General features: G+C 35.3%; 1 protein-coding gene across 2 annotated transcripts in view; it reads right to left on the reverse strand.

Annotated features, from left to right (window-relative positions):
- Nucleotides 1–7,905: 7,905 nt before the first annotated feature.
- The window catches only part of Klhl1 (kelch like family member 1), a 224,276-nt gene continuing 218,309 nt past the window's right edge, over nucleotides 7,906–13,872 (reverse strand). Inside the window, exons 11-12 of one of the 2 annotated variants that reach the window (XR_003378522.1) lie at nucleotides 8,970–9,089; nucleotides 7,906–8,525 (exon numbers count right to left, since the gene is read on the reverse strand). Coding sequence is in view for 1 of the 2 variants with exons in the window: in XM_005365350.2 (XP_005365407.1) it covers nucleotides 9,030–9,089 (60 nt within the window). In the remaining variant the exon portion in view is untranslated. Of the gene's footprint in view, nucleotides 9,090–13,872 lie in introns of both variants that reach the window. The other variant, XM_005365350.2, reaches the window with a different exon arrangement.

A 13,872-nucleotide genomic window follows, 5' to 3' on the forward strand; every position in this document is an offset into this window, starting at 1 on the left:
AAAAAAAAATGTGTAAAATATTTGCTTCTTATCTTATCTAAAAATATTCTGTGTCTGTATGAACTCTTGTTAGTATTTGAACATTAAGTTCAAATTTAATGCCTTAATAGTTAATAAAATTGTCTTGTTTTTCTTGGTATATTTAATAATAATGTGGCTTAAATATAGAGGTCTTAAAATTAACAGAGAATGTAATCAATTTGCATGGTAATTATCAGTAAATGATAAATAATATTCAAACTGAGCTTTAGCATATAAATGTAATGCCCTTCATTGTGGAAGAAGTAAAATAACGCAGAGCTGAGGACCGTGCCTGCAAAGGGACTGGAAAACATGCAGAGACCTGGTAACCACCCCGTACACATCATATCCCAGGCTGGAATAAATTCTCCTGTGTACCCATGACTCTAGAAACGTTTCTGGTTTGCTGACACTATGCAAACACACAAAGTTTCCTCTGGAACATTCACTCTTCATTACAGCAAACTTTAGCTTCAGTTTCTTTGCTTCGTGCTTGAAAAAAAAAATACTCTGAGAAAGCGACTCAGAGAAAGATGTGTTCTTTTGGCTCACCGTTTCAGATTTCAGCCCATTAAGGTTGGGAGGAAAATGGGCACCAAGCTAAAGCAGCTAGAAGTACTATATCTTCATTTAAAAGCAGGGCTCAGTGAATTCATGCATACATGCTATTTCTCAGCTTGCTTCTTCCACACTTAAACTATCCAAGGTTCACATACAGTAGTCATTGCTCAACACTGCCTTCAGCCTAATTAAGATAATACTCACAGCCATGTTCACTGGCCAATCTAACCTAGATAATACATTATTAAGACTCCCTTCTGAGGTGATCATAAATAGTGTCAAGTTGACAATTAAAATTAATCATCACAATTTTATTCATGGATGTAGGGGAAGCTATTAACTCATAATTGGAATTAATTGAATGTGCATCAAATATTGATTATATATAGTTGTTTGTGCACAGATTATAACCACTTGTCTATATATTGGTGTTAATGTTTCTCATAGAAATTTTCAATGTATGACAGAATTCTATTAGGCTATATTTTTTCCTCATTATCTTTTACTTTAATGGTTTATTTTTATGTCCATTGGTGTTTTGCCTTGATGTATGTCTGTGTGAAGAATTCAGATCTCCTGGAACTGGAGTTACACACAGCTTTGAGCTGTCATGTGGGTGCTGGAACTGAACACGGGTTCTCTGGAAGTGTAGCCAATGTGTTTAACTTCTGAGTGATCTATTCAGCCTTATAGAGTTTCATTTTTAATAAACCATATCATAATATTTTCACAGTAGCTTCTGATTGCATAACAGAGTTCTTTGTGATTACGTCTTTACCATAATACCAAACACCACACACACAGACACACATATACATATACACACACACACACACACACACACACACACACACACACACGCGCACATTCATTTGTGTTGGATGATTGCTTCTGGGCATGGGGACTGCCTCGGGGTATAGTTGTTATATTCAGTGACTATCTGTTAAATAAAGCTGATGTTTCCCCTCTGAGCACCTATCAATTTACAAATAGCTTATGGGCTAGAAGTGAAAAAAAAAACGGGAAGACTGTTTTTTTCTCAGAATAATAACATGTTTGGGATTAGTCAAAAAAGGTTGGGACAATGAGATATTTTAAGGAAAAACGGGGAGAATTAAGTTAGTTTGACAAATGGGTGTTTGACTACAGTGATTAACAATAGAGGTGGTATCAGTCTGAGATCCAAACAACTTCTGGACTGATGTGTGATTGAAGTACTTTTCTTGTGGCAGCCTCTGTACCAGGATGACTTAAAAGCATCTGTAACTTCAAGATCCTAGAAGGCTGACTACTACATTTTATAACCACTTTCTTCACAGTATTCTGGTTTCCTTTACTTTTTTTTTTAAACTAGGGATGACAACAATAACCATTTTAATGCTAAAATCTTTCATATCCATATTTCTTTTGTATCAAAAAGATTCCAACATAAATTTTAATTCATTTTTTTTCTAGTGCGTTGGATTGACTACATCATTACAAAATACAAGTAAGCTCAGGACATTAGAAATGCTGAAAGGTGAATATTCCATGTGTTCTTCGGCACCTCAGTCACTCAGTATCTGATGCTTGACCAATTGTGAATCTCTATTATAGTTTCCATTTATTTGAAGAGGAAGCTTTACCCTCTCTGAGTGTGGATAGGGACTGGGTTGGGTAGAAAGTGGGGGAGCAGGAGGAGAAGTGGGGGAAGAAATTGTGATTGGTGTATGAAATGAGAAAATACTGTTAGAGAGAGAGAGAGAGAGAGAGAGAGAGAGACAGACAGACAGACAGACAGACAGACAGAGACAGAGAGACAGGGAGAGAGATCTTCGAGAGGTTGAGACCTATACTTATCTATGTTTAAAAGAATGAATATTGATAAGTAGAAATTATGTTAGCTTCAGAATCTGGCAGTAGTAAGTCCTTCTTTTATATCTATGACCTATTTAGACTTAGACAGTTGGCTAGTGTTTTGAGCACCATGTACAAATTTTCTCCTATTGAGAAGACCTCATGTCCAGTTAGAGAGCTATTGGCTGCCCTCAAGATGAAGGTGCCACTAATTTTGCCATTGTGTATATGTTGCTAGTCTGTCTGTCCATTTCTGTTGATCATAGGCTTAACAGCTTGGTGTTGGAGAAAATTGATAGTTCATTCCCAGCTGCTCAGTCCTGAATAATCACTCAGAAACTATATTATTTGCAATACTGTTTGGCCAACAGCTTAAGAATAATGAGATCTAGCTCTAATATCTTTGGTTAACGCATTTCTATAATTTATATTTTAGCATAAGGCTTGTAGCCTTCTGTCAAGGTTCCAGCTAGCAGCTTTGTGTCTTTTTCCTCTGGTGGCTCTTTGGCATCTCTTTGACTCACTCACTGTATATATCTTTTCCAGCCTGGCTGTATTCTGTTAAACCATTTGCTGAAAGCAACTTCTAAACTCATTAGCCAATAAAAGCAACACATATACAGAAAGACTTCCCACACCAGCTTGGTAGGCCTGTTGATTGCTCCTCTTATTTATTAGCTTCTGATTATGGAAGAAGCACCTCTCAGAGAGGAGGCTTGCACATCAGTTCCAGTTATATTCTTCCAAGTCAGGTGTTCGAAATATGTAGTATCTTTAGCAATAGGACACTGTCTTTATATACTGTGATTAGCAGCTATTTCTATGCCCATACTGCTTTGGGTTGGTCTTGGACTTCCCTGACCTACAACAGTGGGACTCTACCATACCAGTATGTGTATCATGCCATGCTGGTTGCTGATGGGTATTTTGATACTTGAAAATATTTTCTGTGTATATGGATGCTTTACAACATGTAGTATGTCACATGCTTGCAGTGGGACAATGGAGCCACGTGAACTGGATTTACAGAGTGTTATGAGGACTAAATCTAGGGATTCGGTAAAAACCAGCAAGTGTTAGCCACAAATGGATATCTGCGCATGTGTGCCATGAGGCAGCAAACCCTATGAAAATACTTTTTAATCACCTTAATTTCTTTAGAACATAGGAAAGTTTATTAAAACAGCTGCCACATCAATTTAGCATTTGCTGAATACATGCATTCTGTCTGTGTAAATGTCTTTCATGTACTTGCTACATGTAACTGTTCTTGAATTTTGTACTTAATATGCAGAGTTTTCTTTTGTGTGTATTTCTTTCAATTTTATTTTTGAGTTTATTAACTACTCCATAAAGACACATATTTACAAGCTCAAAATTTTATATTCCACTATTATCAATATTATTTATATTACGAGACATTTCCCATTTTATAAGCAATCTAGCTGTTTTGACAAAGGCAGCTCATCATAGGGATTTAGTCTACAGTTTTCACAGCATAGGATCATGAGAAATAGATTTATAGGTCCTCAAGGAATTAAAATTTAATGGATATCTCTCCTCTGGGCAAAAAGTCCTGAACTCAAAAGCAAAACAGACAAAATAAATTAAAAAAACATTTCTTTTATATTTTAAAATATTAATTGTTAGCTATCAATATCACTATAGTATTTCTTTATGAAATCCTTCTGCTTCTGTTTCATAGTCTCCATGTATATTTTGTTTTAGTGTGTTCAAAATTCTTTGAAATTTTATGGAGAATGAAGAAGTTTGTGAGCTATTCTGATTAGCTAATTTAACAGCATTTATTTGATAATATTTGTAATCATCATGTGTATAAGTGCAGTTCATTACAAACACAAAATATTTATGCAAAGTTATTGTTTCAGTATATCCCCTTACAAAAATTATCTATGTACATTGAGGTGAGTAATTTGTCATTGGAGGATAATGTTAACACAAAGAGCTCCCTTACTCCTCATGTTAGAATTAACAGAAATGAGTTTTAATACTCTGTATCTAAGGGCTATTTAATAGAAAATTAATGTTCTTGATGTTCAGGCAACAATGAAAAATATTTGAGCTGTGTACAAGGCATCCTCCATAGAAGCATTTTCCATAATGAAAAAATATTACAAAATAGTCTCATGGTGACAATAATATTGAGAAATCATTTTGTTTTGTTTTGAAATTAGTTTAGTTCTTTTACAGGAGACTAATCCTATTTGTCATATGCAGGAACGGGAAGTTACCTCAATGATTAACTGCAAGGAGAATAGAAGTTCTCCAAGAAGAAAAGGGGCATATAAAATACAACAGATACAGAGAATGGTACTCTGTATAAAGGTGACATTGTCAATGTCATTGTCTCAATTCATTGAAATTCCTATAGCTTAACCAAAGGCTACAGCATATCAGTTCAAAAAGTTAATAATGGCTTTATTAAGAGTATTGATATTTCAAAGTTAATTTTCAGTCTAGATTTTATCTCATCTTAATACTTTCATAATCTGCAAGTGTATATCCCAAGCTATCCTCTATTGTTCTCATGTAGAAAATCAGATCCGGATGGCTGATCTGTATGATACAAGCATATATAATCCATATTGGCAGATGTCTGGAGGCAATAAAATACTTGATTGAAAATGACATCCCATACAAAGGCACTCATTTATGAATTGGATGATAATTGGAGGGTCAACTCCTTCCAATATCCATAGAAAGCACTTACAGATACAAGCTCATGTGTTTAACATTCAGTGCTGTTAGGTTTCTCAGGCAGTAAAAATTGTGTGAGGTGAAGACTGTGTAAGGGATGGTGGTTACAGGAAAACACATTTGTTTTTTTCCACTAAATTGCTCTCTCTTGCCAGGAATCCAGGATAAAAAAAAAAAAGGATCATTGACTGAATTCCCTGAAACCATGAGCTATAAAAGTATTTTCTTCCTTTACGCAAGTCTCTCTGTTATTTTGATTGTTGTGATACAAAAATAACCAGTAACCAGTAATACGCGAATACTAGCAAAGAAAAATCATCAGTGTTAATTATAATAAAAAGCAGTTAAATATAGTTTAAAAGCAATAATATTGGACTTAGGAAAACATTTAAGCTATAACCTGTACTGTTTGGGGATTGCTCTGATGAGTAATTGAGAAGTGGAAGATATATGCATAGAAAAGCTGGGACTGGCTAGACCCTATGTTATAGAAGAAAAGGCAACTTATAAACTCAGCCCTTGTTTTCATTAGTTGCTGGATGAAGGTTCTATGGTGATATTTAAGATATTCATCAGTCTGACTAGAGGGAAAGTCAAGATCGGGCCCCCTCTCCTCTATTGCTTAGTGTCTTAGCTGGGGTCATCCTTGTGGATTCCTGGGAATTTCTCTAGACCCAAGTTTCTGCTAACCCTATAATGGTTCCCTCAATCAAGATATCTCTTTCCTTGCTCTCAACTCTGTCCTTCCTCATTCTTGACTATCCCATTCCTTCACTCCTCTTCTTCTCCCCTCTTCTTCACCTTCTACCCTTCCTTCCTGCCCAACCCCATGCTCCCAATTTTGTCAGGCAATCTTGACTATATCCAATTTCCAGGTGGATGTATATATGTTTTCTTAACTCACATAAAAGCACTGGACTGAGCTTCAGAGGGTCGAGTTGAAGAGTGGGAGGAATAAGAATGTGAACAAAGAGGTCAAGACCATGACAAGTTTACCCACTGAAACTAATAGGAGTTCACCAACTCCAACCTGACTGGGAAGGACCAAGCATGGAAACAAACTGGTCTCTCTGAGTGTGGTTGACAGTTGCATGGCTGGAGCAGGTTGAGGGGCCACTGGTAGTGACACCAGGATTTACCCCTACTGCATGTACTGGCTTTTTGAGAACCTATTCTCTTTGGATGGATGCCTCGCTTGGCCTTGACATAGTGGGGGAGGGCCTTGGACCTTCCATAAGGCAGTGTGCCTTGCCCTCTCTGAGGATTGGATGGGGTCATGTAAGAAGTTATGTGGAGGGAATGTGGTGGGGAGGAGAGGGAATGGGAATTTGAATTGCTATGTATAGTAAAAAAAAGATTTATATATACTGCATGTACTGGCTTTTTGAGAACCTATTCTCTTTGGATGGATGCCTTGCTTGGCCTTGACATAGTGGGGGAGGGCCTTGGACCTTCCATAAGGCAGTGTGCCTTGCCCTCTCTGAGGATTGGATGGGGTGATGTGAGAAGTTATGTGGAGGGAATGTGGTGGGGAGGAGAGGGAATGGGAATTTGAATTGCTATGTATAGTAAAAAAAGATTTATATATATATCTATAAGGGCTTATATATATATAAGCCCTTTTATTAGAGAGCACTGGATGAGAAGGAGGTGGGGATAATATAGAAAGCTGACTGAGCAAATGGATATGTCCTGCCGTGATGAAAAAGGAACTGAGCTAGCTAATATCAATAGGGAATTTCTAGAGAGAGACAATCTCAGGATGCAGCTAATCTTCAGGAGGAAGCTGTGGTTGGTAAATTCTGAAAACATTCTCAGTGTCTTTACATGGACAAGAAAAGTGTTTGCCGTTCTCCTGGACCTGACCTGAGTCTGAGGTGTTGGTGTCCTTGGCATGGCTATGCTTATGTCATGAATGGGGTATACTCACTCCACACACAGTCATAAAAATGTAAACAAATTGTAATACACAATAGAAAGAGTTACGCACTCTGTATGACTATAGATATCTAAGAAGGACCAAGAGAACTTTGGGGTATTTTTAAACACATTCAGTTCATTCAATGTTTCTATAGATTTAAAAAAAAACCTATATTGATCATATAATTTTATCTTCAGAACATGAAAGGATTAACAAGATCATTCCTTGTTTTTAAATTTTCTTTTATTAGTATTTTTCTAGGTAAATATGCAAAAGTAAACTTTTTTGCTACTTGTACAAAATATCTTCCTTTTTTTGAACATTATATAATAATTTCTTTGATTAGATAAAATTATAATGGTGTGAAATTTTGGATGTGTCTATGTGTTTGATGTCTTGGGGTCAGAGGTACCTGTGAGTAATGACATATCAATAGAGGCCAGAGGACAAATTCAGCTGTCTTTTCCCTTGCATTATACCATGCTTGAGATAAGTCTCTTCCTGCTTATCAGTGCACATGGCAAAACTAGTTGGTCCTGGGGCTTCTTGGGCTTCTTCCTTCTCTGTCTCATACCTGGATTTAGGAGTATATGGATGACAGAGGCCAGATACAAGATCGCCTTTTTAATGGGGCATAGGGATTGGGACTCAGATTCTCATACGAGTGTGGAAAGTACTCAACACACTGTGCCATCTGACATGTTTCTACTACTAGGAAGTAAATAATACATGGTGCCTGCTCAAAAGTAATGACCTTGTATCAGAGGAAGTGACAGAGAAAACGTAACTCACAAAATGAGAGCAGATATTAATAAAATTTATGCAGAAAAACACACACCTATAATACAATAACCTTGTCAGTTTGCTTTACCTTTTCTAAAACACAAATGAAGAAAGACACACTGATAAAAGCAAATGCTCTATCTTTTATTAACTATTCTTATAATTTACATGATATATATTAGTGGTGTTACATAAAAGTTCTACACTTGGTTTTACAAACATTTGGTTTAAAATAATGTGCATATCAGTATAAGATGTTTGAACTGGGTAATGAGAAATCTGTTTTCAGTCATCCTTCTAGCAGTTATAATCAACCCAATTTAATGATTTGGAAACTTCTGTCTCAAAATTCTACGTTTTGTTTTAAAGGACAAAGTTCTAAGGGTCTTGAGCATGCAGTGGGTATATTAACATCCAAAAGAACTAGCATCCATGCTTATACTGAACTCTGCACAAGGCAAATGCCCAGAGCTGTATTGACTCTTTGGCTCAGCGTGTTGACAATGTAAAGCGATGTGGAAAGCTTAGTGCAGTCTTTTGGGTTTGCCAGTTTCAGACTGACGACACAGTTGCAATATTATCCAGCCATTATCTTGGATACAATATGCAGCCTAGATTAGCAGGGCAGTTTGTTTTCTGAATGTAAGAGACAAACAGTCGTCTGTCTCTCTAATTGTTTTCGAAGCTGAGGAAAATAAGAAAGAAGCACATTTGTTCCAACAAAACATTCTGCTTCCTAAGTATCATCACATCTGATTAGAAAAACATCAAACCAATCAGATTTTCCTAGATGAATCATTATGACTTCTACTCTTGGCAGCTGGTTGGATATCCTCACAGAATATAAAAACAGGTGAGTGATCTGTCATTAAGGAACTCTCTATATTACAAATATGGGTCTCTTCTGATAAACCAGGCTTTGGTAACTCTAGTTATCATATGCTACGATACAGAACATTACCAGGTATCATTTATGAACTAACTAACCCTTGGCCCCTTGTTGTGTCTGTGTTTTCATCTTTCCTATAATTCTGTTTGATCTTCTGTTGCTTTTGGCTCCAGCAGGTAAATCTATAAAAATCCTGTTCCTGAGAGGTTTTCATCTCAGGAAGTTCTTTCTCATTCTTACCATACGATATAAAATAGCCACAGTAGCAAAGAAAATTCTTCCAAACATTATGCACATTAGTCAAGGTTGCTTGATGACAACCACACAGGCACCTGCTCTGCCAATATTCAAGGAAGCCATCTGTTAAAAAAGATGAAACCAAAGACACAGATTACTGTCATATGACTCTACATAAGTTATGATATATTTTAAAATCATATAACATATATGTATATCATAAATAAATGTATATTACCCCATTACAGTTAAAGATAGCACAAGACAATGAAAGGACTGAAAATACTACTTTTAAAACTGTAATTACTTTTATATTAGTGTGATTAAAACATGCAATTACTCATAGAAATTTTTAGCAAAAATCTAAAGTAAGATTTGAATGAAATAAATTTAAATTAAAAAGCCGGGCGGTGGTGGCACACGCCTTTAATCCCAGCACTTGGGAGGCAGAGTCAGGTGGATCTCTGTGAGTTCGAGACCAGCCTGGTCTACAAGGGCTAGTTCCAGGACAGGCTCCAAAACCACAGAGAAACCCTGTCTCGAAAAACCAAAAAAAAAAAAAAAAGTTATATCAAAGATAACATTTGTTATGTTTCATTATAATAGTGGTGACACTGCACTCACTTTAAAGTAATTTTCATAGATATCATATGGAATTAAATATATTATACATTCATCCTAGGCAGAAAACTCACAGAAAGTATATTAAATATTTTTCAGGAATAGTACATAATTACTTAATGGTATACTCTTTGCTAAATGTGTTTGCAATATGATCCTCATTAAAATGAACATGTAGAATTTCTAAAATGGTCCTGATTATAAAACTGTTAGGTATATATTAAAATAAAAGTTTCAAAAACTGTCTAATCAAATGTATCCTTTTGAGTTATAATTCTTTTTATTGATTTTTATTGAGCTCTACATTTTTCTCTGTCCCAACTTCCTGTGTTTCCTCTCCCCTTAAACCCTCTCCCAATGCCCTCATGCTCCCAATTTACTCAGGAGACCTTGTCTTTTTTTTTTTTTTTAACTTCCCATGTAGATTAAATTTATGTATGTCTCTCTTAGGGTCCTCATTGCTGTCTAGGTTCACTGGGATTGTGATTTGTGGGCTGGTTTTCTTTGCTTATGTTTAAACATGGAGTTATAATTTAATCTTGCATAACAATGGTTTATCTTTCTCCTAATCATTTTATGCTTTAAAAATCCAATAATTGAAATATAATTCTTATTTTTTATAGCTATTCATGTTTGTTTTTGCTTTTGTTTAGCTGGTTTTTCATTTGAAGTTGTGTTTTGTCCTTTCAAGGTCTATGGAGAATTGTGTTGGAATTTTGATGGGGGTTGGGTTTCGTAGAAACCCAATTGATTGCTTTTTGTAGAAAGCCAATTTTACTATGTTAATCCTATGGATACATGAGCATGGGAGATATGTTCATCTCCACATCACATCTATAAGCCCAATTGTCATCAGAAAGGCATGATCCAGAAACTGATGGGAGTTGCAAAGACCCACATACAAAGACTAGCAGGAGCCAGGGCATCCCCACAGAAGAGGGAGAGGAAGGAATATAGGAGTCAGAGGGGTCAAGGACATCAGGTTCACAGAATCAAATTAGCAGGGCTCACAAGGGCTCACAGAGACTGATGCAACAATCACAGACCCAAAGATCTTTTCATAGATGTTACTGTTGAGTAGGTTAGTTTTTCTGTGGGACTCCTAACAGTGGGAAAGATAGGTTGGTGAGTATCTCTGACAAGTTTTACTTGCTTTTTAAACCATTTTCTTCCTACTGAGGTCCCCTTGCCCAGCTTTGATAGGAGGGTTTGTGCCTACCTAGTTTTATTATAATTTGTTATTCCATGTTTGGTTGGTGTCCTTGTGTTTTTGGGGGGGTTGCTAGTTAGTTCCCTGCCACTTAGCTCTGAAATAATTACACTGAAACTGTGTTATTTAAATCACTGCTTGGGCTATTGGCTCTAGCTTCTTATTTGCTAACTCTTACATCTTAATTTAACCCATATCCATTAATCTGTGCATCACAATGAGGTTGTGGCCTACAAGCAAAGTTTCAGCACCTCTGTCTCTGGCTGCTCCATGGCTTCTCCCTAAATCCTCTCTTCTTTCTCCCAGTATTCAGTTTAGGTTTCTCCACCTTGCTCTGTTCTAGCCTACCAGGCCAAGCCAGTTTCTTTATTAATTAACCAATAAAAGCAACACATAGACAGAAGAACCTCCCACACTGTCCCTGAAAGGCTGTTTGTTTGTTTGTTTCTTTGGGGAGAGTGTCATGAGGGATGAGGAGCTTGGATGATTGTGAAGGGAGAGGAAACTGTCATCAGGATGTAACGTATGAGAGAACAATAAAAACAGAAGTTAAACATCCTTCAATAGCTATTCTCTTAAAGAAGGATCATTTGTAGGCTTTCTGTTCATATATAATGTACTACCTGTTTATCTCCCCAAACAATGTTTTCCAAATTATTTTTGCTCAGTGAAAGTTGGCAAGAGTTATTACTCCAGCTCTAACATATGCTGATTTTTAAAAAGCTAAATAATTCCTGAATATTTATCGCCTTAACTTACTTTTTCTTTTTAGGCCACTTTCAACATTACATTTAGAGCCTAAAGTTTTCTATGTAGTCCATGTAGGCTATATCACAGTGATGAGTATTTCCTCAGACAAATATTATTATGATTGTGCTTTAAACATTTTATATTTTTGAGATCAATTGATTGGAATGTTCTTTTGCATGCTGTGATTATGTTTTAAGACCACTGGTTAATAAAGAAGCTGATTTGGCTTATGTCAGGGGAGAATAGAGGTAGGTAGGAAATCCAAGCAAAGACACAGAGATAAAAAAAAAAAGAGGAATCAGAGAGATGCCAGCAGATGCAGGAGAAGCAAGATGTTAAGTCACAAGACAGATTATAATAAAATATAGAATAATAAAAATAAGTTAATTTAAGTTGTAGGAACTAGTAAATAATAAGTCTGAGCTACTTGGCCAAACAGTTTGTAATTAATTTTTAACCCTCAAAATGGATATTTGGGAACTGACAGGCAAGAAAGAAACCTCCACTTACAATCTTTTAAACAGTGAAAAGAGATTATATTTTGTTATTTGAACTAACTTAATTCATATATCCTAAAAATTCCTCTTATTATTTCCTCAAGAATTATAAATTTCATTGTGGTGACCAGAAAAGACTGGTCACAGATTCCATTAGTTCAGTCAAGCAAAGGTATATTTGTCATATTTTACCAGGTTTCTTAGTTACTTTCCAAAAATTTCTCTTTATAAATTACGTCCATATAAATTTCACTCGAGCATGAAAGAATAATGATAACAATCAATTGATGTATGTAACAAGCATCTGCACATGCCCTACAGCATAAACATTCCACGCAGTAGTGGCAGTAAGAAGACTATGTGCTTTTACCTTGGTCAGAGATAAATGATAAATTTACTTTGTTGCTAGAAACACATATTTTCTAACCAAGTGCAAGGGTTAAGCTCAATATTAAATGTCACAGTAAAATTCACTAACCTACATATGTGCCAATTTGTATATGTGCCATATGTATAATTTACTCATAAAACAAATGATGACACGGTTATGACAATTCTTATAATTCTATCTAACGTAGCACAATTTTTAAAACATGTATTCTTGGATATTTTCAAAGATAATAGATTTTCCTTATTTATTCTAAGGACTAGCCCTTTGTGGGGGAGCTAGTCCACAGATTTCATGCACTTTAATGTGGAAACAGAGCAAAAGTGACCAGCCTCATTGGACAAAGTTAGACTAGAATAATGAACATTTCCAAAAGGTGTTTTATTTCATATATGCAAATTTATTTGTATGTGTCTGGGAGGTTTCTCCTGATAGGTACTAAAAAGTCTTAAAAGTCTAAGAGATGAAAAGATATAACAGCAAAATGTTTAATTTGGTATTTTTCTCTTGTATTTATGAATTGTACCAGTTATAAAAGTAAAATATTTAATTTAATAGTTTTAAAATTTATATTTACTATATTAAAACAAAAGTGTAATGAAACTAATCTTCTGTTTGTAAACTACTATATGGTCCGGAGATTTAAAAAAATGATGAAAAGAGCCTTCAGGAGACTTTTGCCTGTTATTAGCACTGACATTGTTTTGATTTCAATTTTAGAGGAATGATGAGCACAATGATCCTTTCTCATAAATATTTAATGAAGATATTATATTATATTTTTATGCAACTATATATTCCATTTAGCTAACATTCCTTTATTATTGGTATTGTGTCTAAACTTCATACCACGCAAGTGAGACTTTTTCCTAACAAATAAAGTGTACTGAATTCACACTATAACTGCTGTGGAAACACTAGGGACTTACAAAAGTGAAGCATCAAAATAAATCCTGGAACATTTCAGTGAAATAATATGTAAAATATTCATTCCTGCTTTCTTTTGTAGCCAATGCTGTTGGTAAATAATCATTTTGAAAGTGGAGTAAAAATGGAATGTCAAAAAATTCAGTTCTAACAGTGCTCTTCCCCTCCCCCACCTCCACCAACATCTTTCCTTTACTCCTCTAAGTCAGGCATATATATAGTTTTGCTTTTGGAGAAGGAATTATTCACAACGAAGGTGTCTTACCCAACAATTGAACATAGATGCTAATCTAACTGAATGAGGCTGCTGAGATGAAACATTACTAAAGATGTATTATCAATGATGATATATGCAAATATCATTAATGTATAGTTATTAAAATTTTCAGATAAAGTTTTCTTTGTTTGTATGACCCAAATCAGAACTGTCAATAATTATTAAATCATATAAGATTAAAACATATAAATTGTGTGTACTGTTAGTTTCAACTCTATAATAGTTTTGAATTTTAC

The sequence above is a fragment of the Microtus ochrogaster genome, unplaced genomic scaffold (assembly GCF_000317375.1).
Source record: "Microtus ochrogaster isolate Prairie Vole_2 unplaced genomic scaffold, MicOch1.0 UNK2, whole genome shotgun sequence".
Classification (NCBI taxonomy): Eukaryota; Metazoa; Chordata; class Mammalia; order Rodentia; family Cricetidae; genus Microtus; species Microtus ochrogaster.